Source organism: Monodelphis domestica, chromosome 4, assembly GCF_027887165.1.
Source record: "Monodelphis domestica isolate mMonDom1 chromosome 4, mMonDom1.pri, whole genome shotgun sequence".
Taxonomy (NCBI): domain Eukaryota; kingdom Metazoa; phylum Chordata; class Mammalia; order Didelphimorphia; family Didelphidae; genus Monodelphis; species Monodelphis domestica.
The window spans coordinates 386201843-386217340 of record NC_077230.1 but is presented as its reverse complement, the minus strand read 5'-3'; the positions used below and the strand labels follow the sequence as shown (position 1 = coordinate 386217340).

Below are 15498 nucleotides of genomic sequence, written 5' to 3'. Positions count from 1 at the left end.
ATCCCACATCTAACTCCAAACTCAGGCTCTTTCCACCCCACCAAGCTGCCCCTCCTAGAAGTGGAAGATGGGAGCAGCTAACAACAACCAACTCTATCAAGGAGGGAAGAGAAAGGTCTAAGGCCCAACCTCTTCCCAGCAGTCCACCCTACAAGGAGACACAAGAGGCCCCAAGGCAGGAAGTAGGCTATCTCGGTCACTTCCCTTCTTATGTTTGGAAATGTTACAATCACATCTCACCACCACCTATCTCCAGGTCCAGCTGGCCACAAGAAATGAGGGGTCAAGACCCAGCCCCAAAACCCACAAGCTCAGGAAAGCTCCCCCTTGCCAGAAAGGAAAGCCCAATGAGTCAAAAGAATTCTCAGGACCTAACTCTTATCCTGCTACCTCCAGGAAGCCCTCAAGGATCAATATCTCTCTCCCTCCTTCCATCCGGTCTCTCCCTCCCTCCATCCTGTCTCTCCCTCTCTCTCTCTCTCCTTTCTCTCCCTCCCTCCATCTTGTCTTTCCCTCTCTCTCCTTTCTCTTCCTTCCTTCCTCCTGTCTCTCCCTCCCTCCATTCTCTCTCCTGTCTTTCTCTCCCTCCCTCTATCCTGTCTCTCCCTCCCCCTCTCTCTCCTGTCTTTCTCTCCCTCCTTCCATCCTATCTCTCCCTCTCTCTCCTGTCTCTCCCTCCCCATCCTGTCTCTCCCTCCCTCTCTCTCCTGTCTTTCTCTCCCTCCTTCCATCCTGTCTCTCCCTCTCTCTCCTGTCTCTCCCTCCCCATCCTCTCTCCCTCTCTCTCCTGTCTCTCCCTCCCTCCATCCTGTCTCTCCCTCCCTCTCTCTCCTGTCTTTCTCTCTCCCTCCTGTCTTTCTCTCCCTCTCTCCATCTTGTCTTTCCCTCTCTCTCCTTTCTCTCCCTTCCTTCCTCCTGTCTCTCCCTCCCCCATCCTGTCTCTCCCTCCCTCTCTCTCCTGTCTTTCTCTCTCCCTCCTGTCTTTCCCTCTCTCCATCTTGTCTTTCCCTCTCTCTCCTTTCTCTCCCTTCCTTCCTCCTGTCTCTCCCTCCCTCCATTCTGTCTCTCTCCTGTCTTTCTCTCCCTCCCTCTATCCTGTCTCTCCCTCCCCCTCTCTCTCCTGTCTTTCTCTCTCCCTCCTGTCTTTCTCTCTCTCCCTCCATCCTGTCTTTCCCTCTGTCTCTTTCTCTCTGTCTCTCTTTCTGTCTCTCTCTCTCTGTCTCTCTCTCTCTCTCTGTCTCTCTCTCTCTCTCTCTCTCCTCCTCTCTTTGTCTCTCTTCCTCTCTGTGTGTCTCTCTCCCACCTCTCTCCCTCTCTTCCTCTCCCCCTCTCCTTTCCTCTTTCTCTCTATCTCTGGTCTGTCTCTGTCTCTCCCTCTTTCTCTCTGTCTCTTCTCTCTCTCGCTCTCTGTCTGTCTGTCTCTCTCTTCTCTTCTCTTTCTCTCCCTCCCCACTTCTTCCTGCCCTCTCTCCTCTTAGTTCACATAAGACTAGTCACTCTTTAGGATCTATGGCCTGGGCAGCTAGGTAGCTCAGTGGATAGAGTCAGGCCCAGAGATGGGAGGTCCTGAGTTCAAATGTGGCCTCAGACACTCCCTAGCTGGGTGATCCTGGGCAAGTCACTTAATCCCCATTAACTAGCCCTTACCGCTCTTCTAGAAGCCTTAGAGCCAATACTTAGTACCGATTCTAAAACAGAAGGTGATTTTTAAAAAAATGAAGATATCAAGAAATATCACTGACCATGAAAGTGTCCCAAGGATACCTTGGGAGATATCGATTCTAAGGCAGAATGTAAGGGTTTGAGAAGGAAAAAAAAAAGGATCTACGGCCTATTAGCATTGCCCAAATGTGCTCAGCAGCCCTTTCCCAAATGTTCATTGAGCCACTGTCTTGTTTTCCATGTTGGGCCTTGGCCTATGGGCAGCTTTCAATAAGGACTTGTTGAGCTGAGCTGAATCATGGGACTAAAAAAAGAACAATCAAAGTGTTTCTAAACATCAGAGCACTTACTATGTGCATGGGATGAAGATGAAACGTGACAAAGGAAAAAAGGCAGAAGGAGATGAGGATGGCCTCGTGGGGGCCAGGGCAAGGGAGAAGATACACGGGGAGCAAGAACAACTTTATGATGGCAAAGACCAATCTCATTCCAGTCTCCAAATAACCCTGTGAAGGAGGCAGGATCAGCAATATTAGACCCATTTTACAGAGGTGAACACAGAGTCGGAGAAAGAGGAAATGATTTTTTTTCCTAAGCTCATACTAGCCATGGCATTTGTGACTTTGGGGTCACTTTTTCTCTATTAGTGGACCTCAGTTTCCCCACTGGTCAAATGAAGGGATTTTTATGATCTTTCATCATAAACCCTATGATTCCAGAAAAGCCAGGTGTTCAGATTTTGCAAGGCCAAGGAATAGCTAAAGTACTTGGACTCCAGAGAGGAAGGATCCAAGGCTTCCCTTCCCCCACTCTGGAAAAGTCCTCAGGCTTCTCAGGAACAGAGCCTGCTCTAGTGGGGAGCCCACCCACTCCCTTTTCCTTCCTGGGAGGAAATAAGACCCCAGGCGAGTTGGGGGGATGGTGGCAATAAAAAGTAAATCAGAAGGAGGAGAGAGGATATGACTGGAGCAGAAAGGATGTGACCTCGAGGCCCCAGGTGGGACAGAGTCTGCTGGAAAGCTGGAAGAACCGTTTGGGGATCCTTGAGCCCATCCAACTCATTATAGAGGGGAGGAATCACTGCAAAAGGGATGTGACTTGCTCAAGGTCACAGAGATTGTAAGCAAGAGAGCTGCCCCATGAATGGAGGGCCTCCCCATGCCATATGGGGGGCTCCCACTAATCCACCTGGAGGCTTCCCATGGAGAGACTCCAGATACAACTTTGGGCCCCGGATACTGAATGACCTGAAAGCTTATAGGTGGAAGGAGGGAAACGGGAAGAAACTAAAGATATTTACTAAAGGCCAGAGAGATTTCAGGGGCTTTGAGCTGCTGAGACTCTCAGCCAGAAAAGAGCCTGATTTATCATAGAGCAGAGGATGTCAGACCTGAGAGAGTGCTTAGAACACAGGAAGAGGAAGAGGAGAAAGAGGACAAAAAGGAGATGGAAGAGGAGGAGGAGGAAGAGGAGAAGGAGGAGGGAGAAGGGAAGGAAGAGGAGGAGGAAGAAAAGGAGGAAGAAGAGGAAGAGGAAGAGGAGAAAAAGGAGGAGGAAGAAGAGGAAGAGGAGGAAGAAGAAGAGAAGAGGAAGAGGAGGAAGAAGTATCGTTCAAACTCAGGCCTTTAGAGGTAGGGAAGATCTTAGATTATACAATGTCATGTCAAATCTAGAAGGGAATTAAGGCCACAGATCTCTAGCTAGAAAAGACTTCAAAAGCTAGTCTTCTAGTCCAATTCCCTTATTTTATAGATGAGAAAACTGAGGCTCAGTGATTTGACCAAGACTAAATAAGGAATATTTATTTAGTTGTAGTAGTAGTCAGTAGTTTAGTTGTTTAGTAGTCGTAGAAGCAAAAGTTATTGGGACTCAGAGCAGGGAGGTAGCTCAGTGGACTGAGAGTCAGGTCTAGAGATGAGAGGTTGTCCTGGGTTCAAATCTGTCTTCAAGATAACTGTGTGACCCTGGGCAAATCATTTAATCCCCATTGCCTAGCCCTTACTGCTTTTCTGCCATGGAACCAATACACAGTATTGATTCTAGGACAGAAGGGAAGTTTTTTGTTATTGTCTTTTTAAGTTACTGAGATTTAAAACCAGGTTCTCTAACTAAAAATTTAATTTTTTTAACTTTAGTAATATATTTTGTTTCTCCATTACTTTCATTTCTAAACATTTCACTCTTCTCTACCCTCACCCCTATCTGGTTATTTTTAAACATTCTAATAAGGTGCTGGAGGGAGGCCAGAAGGGCTAAATGTGGGTGTATAGGGAGAAGAAGGTATCCACAAGGCATGAAAGGCATAGGGTTTTTAAGGAATCAAACAACAAAAAAATAATAATTCAGGGGCAATTAGCTAGCACAGTAGATATGGAGGATAGGAGAACCTGGGTTCAAATCTGGTCTCTGACACTTCCTAGCTGTGTGACCCTGGGCAGGTCACTTAACTCCAGCTGCCTAGCCCTTATTGCTCTTCTGCCTTGGAATCAGCACTTAGTAGTGTATGGGTTTAAAAAAAAAATCTTTCATCAACATAATAGTAATTCCTGTATCTATGGCAGAAGTTGGATTATTGAAGAAGGCAGCCCAAGCATTATTACATCCCTGTTTTACAGAGAAGAAAACAGTCTCAGAAAGTGATGTGAGTCATCGGACTAGTGAGAGTTGAAGGTCCCAGTCAAGCCAAAGCTCTAGCCTGATTCTGAGCCCAGAGCTCTTCTGGCACAGCCCAGGCTACCAAGTTAGGGGGGAAAGGGATTTGATTAGGAAAAGTGGAGGGAAGGGAGAGCCCTGGACCATCTGAGGGGCTCTAGCAGGACTGGGGGGGGGGGAAAGGGGGGGGGAACGGGCAACTGCAGAGTGACTAGGAGCCAAGGTGAGCCTAGGAATGGTGCAAGGAGATGAAGTCATTGGTAGGGATAGTCAGTCACTAGGTAAACATTTGCTGGGCTAGAAAACTCTCCCTTGGGGCTAAGCCAGCCACAGGGATGCCTGGCACATCCCCCCACATTCCGCCCACCCAACTCCCTGCCCACGGACCCCACCCCAGCCTCCCCTCTTCCCTGGGAGTTCATTCCAATTCTCCAGGCCTCTCACCACCAACTACTTTCCAGGCTTCGGGATTAGAGACACTCCCTTCTCTTTTCCTATGAATGGAACCAAGGGCTCCTGTGTCCAGAGAACCAGCTGGAGTCAGGGCGGGCAGGGGCTGGGGCTGGGGCTGGGGCTGGGGCTGGGGCTGGGGAATCCGCCTCCCTCCCCCACAATTCTCCCACAAATTTTTGACACTATTTTAGCAGAAGAGGAAGAATTTTAGAGGCTGGGAGCAGATTTGTACTCAGAGGGATGTGAACTCCAAGCCCAGTTCTGCGGCTTCCTATCTGTTAATTTCCCGCTTTTAAGTGACTGTCAGTTTCTTCATCTGCTGGACCAGGCTGTCTCTCAGGTCTCTTTGGCTTTAAATTTAAGATCTTGTCCTGGAGAGGGTCCACCCAGATCACAGGCCCTTCTAAAAAAAGAGGACTTGGTTCAAAGAGGCTGTAGCTAAAAAAAAATCCATCCATCAAGACAAGGCACCTCTCCACCCTCAGCCAAGCTAGTCTAGTCCTCTGCTGGGAGCCACGGCTGGGACCATCGCCTTTCCAGGGTCCGCAGCCCTCCCTGGCAGAACTTGGGCTCCGTCTGGCCTGCTCTGCCGGAATCAGGCTTACATTCTCACACGGGGTGAAGGAAGAAGCTTTAGTGAAGCTGGTCCTATGGAAGGATTGGGGGAAAAGATCCAGAACCTTCCAGCTCTTCTAGAGCAAACGTGTCAAAATGAGGGCATTTTCAGTGACTTTTAGGGCAGAACTGGGAGAACATTGTGCATAGTAATAGCAATAGTGCTCCATGATTATCTGTGAAAATGTGGCTACTCTCAGCCAGGCAGTGAGCTGGGACAATCCTGAAAGGCTGATGATGGGGAATGCTCTCTGCCTCCTGAGAAAGAACTGCTGGAGGGTATCTTTGGTTTTACTTTGGGGTTGGGGTAATGTATGAGTTTACTCTTACACCAATGACCAAGATGAAAGTGGATTTTCCATGACAATAAAAATTTTTAATTAAATAATTTTAATTTTTCAAAAATTAAAAAACATTAATGGCATTTAGGGGACAGCTAGGTAGTTTGGTAGATTGAGACCTATGGATGGGAAGTCCTGGGTTCAAATCTGATCCCAGACTCTTCCCAGCTGTGTGACCCTGGACAAATCCCTCAACCCTTATTGCCTACCCCTTACCACTCTTTTGCTTTGGGATCAATACATGGTATTGATTCCAAAACAGAAGGTAAGGGTTTTAAAAAAAAACCCAGGAGTTTGGAACTGTTTAACAAAATGCATAAAAATACAACACAACAAAGACAATGTTAATTTGTGCCTTTTTTTCCTTTAAAGTCATTCTGCAACCTGCTGAGATCTCTTTTTACTGCTTAATACCAACCCATCATTTTACTACTCATTTTACAGAAGAGAGGACAGAGGCTGAAGGAGTGGAAGTGATTTTAGACCCAGGACCACCTACTCCAAATCCAGGACAATTTTCATTACACCAGAGAGGAGAGGACCAGCACGAGGCACCGTGGTTAGAGGAAGGAGCTCTGGAGTCAAGAAGATACGAACTGCTGCCTGCTACCAGCTGTGTGGATCTGGGCAAGCCACTTCTTGTGGAAGCCAGTCTTGTTCCCAAATAAGTAGCCTTAAGGCTTGCCACATACCTCAAAATCCCCCCTCCCCAAGAGAAGCCCTGGGGTCATCCTGGCCCAGGCTCCGGAGCCTTCTGCAGTCAAAGGAGGAGGATGGGCCCCAAAAGCAGCAAGGTCCCTTCCAGCTGTGGGGCTATAATCTTATAAATACTCGTCTATCTACCTTAAAGGAATGTTTTGAGGAATTACCTAGGAAACCTCCAAGCGGGACACAAACAAACGCTGTGAGTGATGGTGATCTGCCTGGATTTGGGGAGCCTTTTTCCCCCTCTCCATCCCTTAAGAGATTTCCCTCTCTGATCTTTCAGAACCTCAACCTGCCCATCTGTAGAAGGAGGGGTTGGGGCAAGATGGTCCCTGAGGTCAGTTTGGCATCCATCTGTGGTCTTACACCGTTAGGGAGTCTCTTGTTCCCAGCTACGAGGTCCTTTAGGGCAGGGTCGGATGGGATGAGTCAAATATCTACTTATTAATGGAAAAGCAGCTGTTCTCTGGGGCCCTTCACAGCAGGGTGCCTGACCAGGGCCCTCCCTAGGGCTCAGGCTCACAGCCCAGCAGGAGCCAGGAATGGAAGGGCTTATTACTGTGGGCAAGTCCCCTCCCCACGCCCAGTCCCAGGCCTCCCTTTTTCTCTCTTTTTTTTTTTTTAAGATGGAGGGGACCACAGAGATCTAATTCAACACCTTCAGTGTTCCATTGAGGATAGGGTCAGGGGAGGCCAATTCTAGCCAGTCTTGTTCCCAAATAAGTAGCCTTAAAGCTGACCTCATTCCACCGCGCCCTCCCCCCCAAAAAAGGAATCTCCTGGGTCATCCTGACCCAGTTAAAGAAGCTAAGAGGATTCGGAACCCCCACAACCCCGCGGCCACTTTCCCCAAACCCTGGAGATCATCAGTAAACTGAGGCCCAGAGGGAGGGATCATCTGTGCTTCTTTCCCCCATGAGAGCCCCCCACCTCACTACTCTTTCCATGGGAGCAAACACTTAGCACCACCACACTATCCACGAGGTCCCCGAGAGGGTCTGGCTGGCCTCCCACCCGAGACGCTGGCCCCACCCACTCTCCCCACTAGGGGCGACGACCCCGCCCACAGTCCCCACGCGCGGGCCGGGTCCCGCCCATCTCTCCCGATCCTCTCCCCTCTCGGGTCCCCCGGGGCCAGCCCGGTGCGTGGCATGAGCAGGTCACCGCGGCGCAGCCAGATCCCCAGCACGCACTGGGACTAGGGCCTCTCATCCTCCGGCCCGAACAGCCCCCCTGACCGGCCCTTCTCCTCGGGGGTCTGGGCTCCCGGGGCGGGAGCGAGAAGTGCCCGGTCCCGGGGGGCCCTGCCTTGCCCTCTGCTTTCTGGGAGAGACCCCGGCAGGGACTCGGCTGTCCCCAGCCCCCGAGAAGTCCACTTCTCTCCGAGCGCTCCAAGTTTCCAGAGTGCTAGGAGGGCGCGGGCTCCGGCCTCTCCCTCTCTCCGCACCCCGGGTGCCCTTTCCCCTCCAGTCCAGCCCTCTCCTTGCTCGGAGGGCCCCGGGCCCGGGAGGGACATCACGCGGCTCGCGAGGATATGGACGCATGGCAAAGGTGCCCCGACCCCCTGTCCCACCCAGTCTCCGGGCAGCCCGCGGGCGGCCGAGCCAAGCTGCTCTCTGGGCGCACCAAGTTTCCCAAGTTGCCGAAGGTGCGGGGAGGAGGGAAGGAGGCGGGCAGGCAGGGAGGAGGAATGAGGGGTAGGAAGGGATGGCACAAGCGGACTCACGCTGAGAAGGGGGCCCAGCAGCAGCAGCAGCCCCGTCCGCACCGCCTGTGGCCCCATGTCTGCGGCCCGCTCGCCTCGGCTCGGGCTCGGGCTCGGCGAGGCGCCCCGGCTCTCTGTCCCCCAGCCCCAGCCCCCGCCTCCCACCGGCTCCGGCTCCGCCTCCAGCCCCGGCCCCGCCTCCGGCCCGGCCCAGGCGGCTGGAGCCCGGGCCGCGCAGCCAACTTGGCCCTTTGTCTGGGCCCCCGAGCGGGCCCCCCCCCTCCGCCCCCTACCTCCCCAGCGGGGCAGCGGCCCAGGGCCGGCTCCCCGCCAAACCCGGCCTGGAGTCGGGATGGGACCGGGGGCGGGGGCGCGGGGGCGCGAGGAGACCTTCAGGGGTCCTAATGGACTGACCGAGTGAGCTGCTGCGGGGAGGGACCTGATCTGGTCAGGCTCGCAGAAACCTGCCCGGAAGACTGGGGCCAGGGAAAGGGAAAAGAGCCATACCCAGTGGGCAGACTGCGAAAGCTGGAGGAAAGTGAGCTCCTTTGGGTTCGACTATTGGGCAGCCTTGGACAAGTCCACTAGTTTCTGTGCCTTAGTTTCTCCCCTCTGTAAAATAAAGGGGTTTGGACTTGAAGTGCTGTGCCATCCTGCTAGTACCTCCTGGTCCCTTGGGCAAGTCTGGCATCTCACCCAGTAATTTAAGGCTTGTATACCCACACTGGAACTCCTACAGTAGGAAAGTATGGCTCCAAGCAATACTTGAATTTTGGAGTCAGAGGTCCTGGGTTCAGATGTTGCTTGTATAGCTTACACTCTGAGTGGTCTAAGTTGACTTAAACTCTTTATGACTCTGTTTCCTCTTTTGCAAAATGAAGGAGTTTAGACCATATAGCCTCTAAGTGCCTTTCCAGGTCAAAATCTATGATCCTATACATTCATACTGACTTGCAAAAACTGTCTGAGACAGGGGCTCCCATCCTCATAGTGAGACACAGCTCCCCAGCTCACCCACTCATTCCCTTAAATCAGAGGTCTGCTGAATTCATTCTCAGTCTTTAAAGGCCAATTCAAATACCACCTCTGACAGGAAGCGTTCCCTGATCCTCCTATCACTCAATCTCTTCTCTGTAAAATGAGGGGTTTGAACTCAGTGATCTCTAAGCCTTTCTTGTTCCCAATCTAGGATCCCAGATACATAGCAATCATGTCAATCTCACACAGAGACAGAACACAACTGGTCCCTAAATTCATGTGAATTCCCTAAGAAATTCTTAGGCTATAAGTTCAAACAGGCACAGCCCTTCTTTCCAGTTTGGACTCATGCACAAATTACCCTTTCCGCCTGAAATTTTCCAGGGCTGCACCAGGTTTAGTGGTAGAAAGAAAACATTTTTTTGGGTGGGGGGGTTGCTTTTTTTTTTAACTTTGAGAGAAACCTTTTGCATAAGGATGGGGGGGAGGGGAAGAGAAAAATGAAGTTTTTCCATTGTTTCAACAAAGTTGCTAAGTTTCCACAGACTCCAGGCTGGATCTCTAGCCAGACTGTCGGGTAAGATGAATGGTGAACCAGGGGAAGTGCCCATCTGGGTGTGTCTTGGTCCAAGCTCTCAGCCCAGCCTGTGTGCCCAATAAAGTCCAGGACTAAAAATGCCTCCTTTCCGGTCTCTCAACCTTCTAAGAGGTCATGAGACATATTTAGGGCACCCATGGGTCCCCTCATTCTCAAAGTCATCCCCGAGCTCAAAATAAGATCCCAGATGGACCTCAGAGGCAATTTCATCCATTTCCCCATCCTACAGGTGAGAAAATTGAGGCCAATCAAAATTAAATTACTTGCCTCTTCTCACTCCCAAGTCAATGCTCCTTCTACTAGCTTTCACACTGCCTTTAAGCTTTTGAGAGGGCATTTCAGCTTCATAGCTGGCACCAAAGGCTCCCCCATCCATGCCCTAGCTTCCCAGGTGGCACCAAGGGTCCAGAATCCACAGCATTTGGAAATGTTCTCACCTCCTACCCCAGAGCCAGTGGGGACACTCAAACTCAAAGAGAAGAGGTATTAGGTCTGGGTCAGGAAGGGCATCTTAATCACAAGAGAGGAAGGATAACCTACCCCACTCTTAATAATAATGCAATCAGCCAGCTTCTTTTTTTGGCCACCCAAGTCTGGCAAACATTGAATTTATTTATTTATTATTTTGTAACCCTTGCTTTCTGTTTAGAATTAATACTAAGTATCCATAATAGCTAAGTAAGGGGGAGTTACATGATTTGTCCAGAATTAGGACAGTTAGGAAGTGTCCGAGGCCCCTTTTAAACCAGGGCTTACCATCTGTAGGCTTGTGGCTCTATCCAGTGAGCCACCTAGCTGCCCTTCAAACATTCGTATTTAAAAAAGAACATCTCAGTGGAGTCCTAGTGGGGAGAGTCAGAGGAAGAGTCAGGATTCCTAATCTAAGGGACCTCCCAGTCAGATAGAGAAGACATAACTCCAATCCTTGGGGTACCAGTTTGAGAAGGGAAATATCCCCTGCTCTATACCCAGGCTAGGCTGGAGGAAAAGGCTCTGCCCTTTTGAAGAGGTGAGCCCCCAGCCCCTGCCCTCAAGGAGATTGCAATCTGTGGGCAAAGAAACAAAGTCTGCTCTCTGGAAAAAAAAAAGGAAGAGTCAGAGATGGAAGGAATCTTAGAGATCTCAATTTCTGCTCCCTCATTTTATAAAAGAGGAAACTACAATCCAATGGAAGGGAAATGACTGGTTTCTCCAGTGTGTGCCAGAATATTCAGCCTCTGATCCAGGAAAGAGAGCCAGATACAAGAAGACACAAGTAGATACATATAACCCAAGTAGCAGGAATACTGACCTAATGCTCTCCAGAGATAAACTCCCAGCTGCCTGGACCACTAGAAGGGAGGAGGAGAGGAAAAAGGCAGAAGAGATAAAGGACTCTCTCTCTCTCTCTCTCTCTCTCTCTCTCTCTCTCTCTCTCTCTCTCTCTCTCTCTCTCTTAACCCCTTACCTTTGCTCAGAATCCATACTGGATTTATTTATGCATAAGTTTATTCAACAACCATTTATTTTATTTTTTCTTGTTAAAAATCTTATCTTCCATATTAGAATCAATGGGCAGAAAAGTGGTAAAGGCTAGGCAGTGGGAGGTAGGTGACTTGCCCAGAGTTTCAAAGGTTCCCAGGAAGGATTTCCTCTCTCTCAAATCCCATGCCTACCCCCTTCCAAACTGCCTAGAATTCCTCCATAAGTAATTATAACATGATATAGTGGAAATAGCAATAAATCCAAGGAGAGAATGCCTGGTTTTGCCATTAATTCCCTATGTGATCTTGAGCAAATCACTTTCCCTCACCATAAAATGTCAATTTCCTCATCTGTAAAATGGCCATAAAAATACCTTATTACCTACCTCATAAGGTGGTTGAAAGAAAAACACCTTGTATAGCCTTAAAGAACAATACACCCACAAGTTATTATTAATATTAATAACAAAGAGTTTTTGAGGGGGCAGCTAGGGGGCTCAATGAATTGAGAGCTAGACTTTGAGATGAGAGGTTCTGAGTTCAAATTTGAACTCAGAAACTTTCTAGCTGTATGACTGTGGACAACACAGATGCCTAGCCCTTACCACTCTTCTGCCTTAAAACTAACACAGTATCGGTTCTAAGGTGGAAGATAAGATTTTTTAAAAATTAATGGTTGTTAAAGAAATTAGTGTATGAGTAAATCCATGGACAACCAATTATTAAGCACCAAGTAATATTCTAGAGATACAAATACAAAAGTGAGACGTCCCTACTCTCAAGGAGCTTACCTGGCACTAGTTCAGTAGTGTCTGACTTTTTGAAATCTCATTTGGGTTTTTTTGGGCAGAGATACTGAAGTCGTTTGCCATTTCCTTCTCCAGCTCATTTTATAGATGAGGAAATGGAAGCCAACAAGTTGAAGTGACTTGCCCAGGGTCACATAGCTAGGAAGTGAACTCAGGTTTTCCTGACTCCAAGCCTGGCACTCTATCCACGGCACCACCTAGCTGTCCCTTACATGGTATCAGGGTGGACAGTACATTCACTGATAAGAAACTATAGAAGCTATACAAAATACACAGTGACAGGGACATTAATAACTCAGGGAATCCAGAAGGACTTCTTTCTCGGAGAAGTGACTCTTGAGATGAGTCTTGAAGGACAAGGGTTCCAAGAGATAAAAAGGAAAAAAGAATAGCCAGGATAGTTTTTTTTTTTCCCTATGTGTCTATAGGAGAAAAGTCTTATGCATCAGGCTGTAGTCAAGGTGCCTGGTACCACAAAAGACCAGGCAGCAAAGTCTGTGTCATAAGCTAGAGTGAGGATACCTTCTGAGATCTTCCCTATGGTGTAGCTTTGTAGGTGAAAAAGTAGCTAGAGATTTGACTCCAGAGTCTGAAAGATTTGAGTTCAGATTTTGTCTCACATACTTACTAGCTGTGTGACCCTGGGCAAGTCACTTGATGACTGCTACTTCAGTTTCCCCATATGTAAAATTCCAATAATGATAGTATCCACCTCTCAGAGTTCTTGTCAGCATGAAATGAGTTAATATATGTACGTGCTTTGTAAACTTCCAAGCACTATAAAAATGCTAAGAATTAGTTTTGTCAGGGTCCTGGGACCCTGATGACAGGTTTTAGCTTTTGGACCTTGGCTAAATCAGAACCTGACTTCTTGTGCAGTCTCTAGACTCCTCTCTTCAACAGTCTACTCATTCAACTTCCCAGTAAAGTAAAAGAATAGAGGAATACCAGACTTGGAAGTCAGTTCTTTAATTGTACACAAGATCATTTTGCTCAAAAATTTTTCAGAGTTTATATATTTTTTCTTCCTTTCAGAGAATTTCATTTTTTTCAGAGAGGTTTCATTTTTTTATATGCCCATTATTCAGAACAGTATATAGATGTGGATTTAAAAAATCATCCTGTGGTGATGGAATACTCTTGTGCTGCAAGGAATGATAAAGAGTATGATTTCAGCAAGAGCTGGAAAGAGATGGAAAGGGGGCAGGTGGGTGGCTCAGTGGATTGAAAGCCAGGCCTAGAGACCGGAGGTCGCAGGTTCAAATCTGGCCTCTGCCACTTCCCAGCTGTGTGACCCTGAGCAAGTCACTTAACCCTCATTGCCTAGCCCTTGCTTGTCCTTCTGTCTTAAAGATGTTATTGAGACTGAAAAGTAAAGGTTTAAAAAACTCATCTTAGAAGATCGTTTATAACTTTGTAATAATTATCAGACCCTTTTGGGGGGTCTTTCTTTAGTACGGTCTTTTTGTGTAACTATTTTCTCACCAAAAGATCTTCTTTCTTTTAAAGCATGGATGATATTGACTGGGGTCTAGAGCTAGGCAGAGCCAGTGGATGGACTTTGACCCAAAGGGATGTGTGTGAGGAGGGGCAGGGTTCCTGGGCCACAGTGAGGGAAGAGAGATGGACAACAATATCCTGGTAGACTATTAAATCAGGAATTGGGAAACATGGGATGGAATGCCTGCTCCAATCCTGACCAGCCCTATGACTTTGGATAAATCTATGAAATGAGAGATGAGGAGCCAAGTCCTCCTAAAGAGCTACAAGAATTAGCCTAAACTTTTTTTTTTGCATCATTGTTTTCAGAAAGCCTCAAAATGGAAAAAATAGACCTGGTGACTGGGTCAAAACCCAAGATGCTGAAATATCCTTGACCTTGGATGGCTGGGGAGCAAGGCTTTTGGAATGTCCTACTTCACAACCTTTGGAGTTCCCCTCATTGTTCAATTGTTCCTGAGAAGTTCCTGCTTTGATGGGAGAGACAGACGCCCCATGTCAGGCAGTACACCAAACATGGTTGTACCAGCCAGAACACAACGCAGAACACGTCCATGGCGGGCAGGCGGCCGGCCTGGGATTGGCTCCAAAGTTAGCCTGTGCACAGTTTGGGAGGTTGCCACTCACTCCCAATTTTATAGTCCCCATAGAAGGCCTGACAGATCTTCCCTTTGTGACCTTGGGCAAGTCCCCTTCCCCTTCTTAGGGCCTCAGTTTATTTATTTTTTGCTCTACCCAACTCATGTTCTTCAACTATAAAATGAGGATTTATAATAATCTTTGTGTTTTAAATAATACACAACAATTTAAAATTTTTTTAATAAGTAATAATAACCAGTAATCTGATTTGCCTTCCAAGGTTGTTGTAAAGATCAAATGAAATAATATTTGTAAAGTGCTTTGCACAATGCTTGACACATAATAGTTCCTTAAGAAAGGCTTAGGGGAGGCAACTGGGTGGTTCAGTCGATTGAGAGCCAGGCCTAGAGATGGGAGGTCCTAGGTTCACATCTGGCCTCAGACACTTCCCAGCTGTGTGATCCTGGGCAAGTCACTTGATCCCCATTGCCTAGCCCTTAGAACCAATTGGCTCCAAGACAGAAGGTATGGGGAAAGAAAGAAAGAAAGAAAGAAAGAAAGAAAGAAAGAAAGAAAGAAAGAAAGAAAGAAAGAAAGAAAGAAAGAAAGAAAGAAAGAAAGAAAGAAAGAAAGAAAGAAAGAAAGAAAGAAAGAAAGAAAGAAAGAAAGAAAGAAAGAAAGAGAGAAAGAAAGAGAGAAAGAAAGAAAGAGAGAAAGAAAAAAAGAGAGAGAGAGAAAGAGAGAGAAAGAAAGAGAGAAAGAAAGAGAGAGAGAGAAGGAAAGAAGGAAGGAAGGAAAGAAAGAAAGAGAGAGAAAGAAAGAGAGAAAGAAAGAAACAGAGAAAGAGAGAGAAAGAGAGAGAGAAAGAGAAGGAAAGAAGGAAGGAAAGAAAGAAAGAGAGAGAAAGAAGAAAAGAAGGAAGGAAGGAAAGAAAGAAAGAAGGAAGGAAAGAAAGAAAGAAAGAAAGAAAGAAAGAAAGAAAGAGAGGGAGAAAGAAAGAAAGAAGGAAAGAAGGAAGGAAAGAAGGAAGGAAGGAAAGAAAGAGAGAGAAAGAGAAAGATAGAACTATAGAAAGAAAGAAAGAAAGAAAGAGAGAAAGAGAGAAAGAAAGAAAGAAAGAAAGAAAGAAAGAAAGAAAGAAAGAAAGAAGGAAAGAGAAAGATAGAAAGATGAAAGAAAGAAAGGAAGGAAGGAAGGAAGGAAAGAAGGAAGAAGGAAAGAAAGAAAGAAAGAAAGAAAGAAAGAAAGAAAGAAAGAAAGAAAGAAAGAAAGAAAGAAAGAAAGAAAGAAAGAAAGAAAGAAAGAAAGAAAGAAAGAAAGAAAGAAAGAAAGAAAGAAAGAGAGAAAGAGAGAGAGAGAAGGAAGGGAGGGAGGGAGGAAGGAAGGGAGGAAGGAAGGGAGGGAGAGAGAGAAGGGAGGGAGAGAGGGAGGAAGGAAG

At 47.4% G+C, this 15498-nt stretch overlaps 1 protein-coding gene across 6 annotated transcripts in view; it reads right to left on the bottom strand.

The window, feature by feature from the left end:
- Positions 1-8291, bottom strand: part of HSPG2 (heparan sulfate proteoglycan 2) — a 173273-nt gene extending 164982 nt beyond the window's left edge. For all 6 annotated transcript variants that reach the window (XM_056795621.1, XM_056795623.1, XM_056795625.1 and 3 more), the window contains exon 1: positions 8155-8291. In XM_056795621.1, coding sequence (XP_056651599.1) covers positions 8155-8211 — 57 coding nt within the window. In that variant the 5' untranslated portion in view covers positions 8212-8291. The remainder of the gene's footprint in view (positions 1-8154) is intronic.
- Between the last annotated feature and the right edge of the window lie 7207 nt (positions 8292-15498).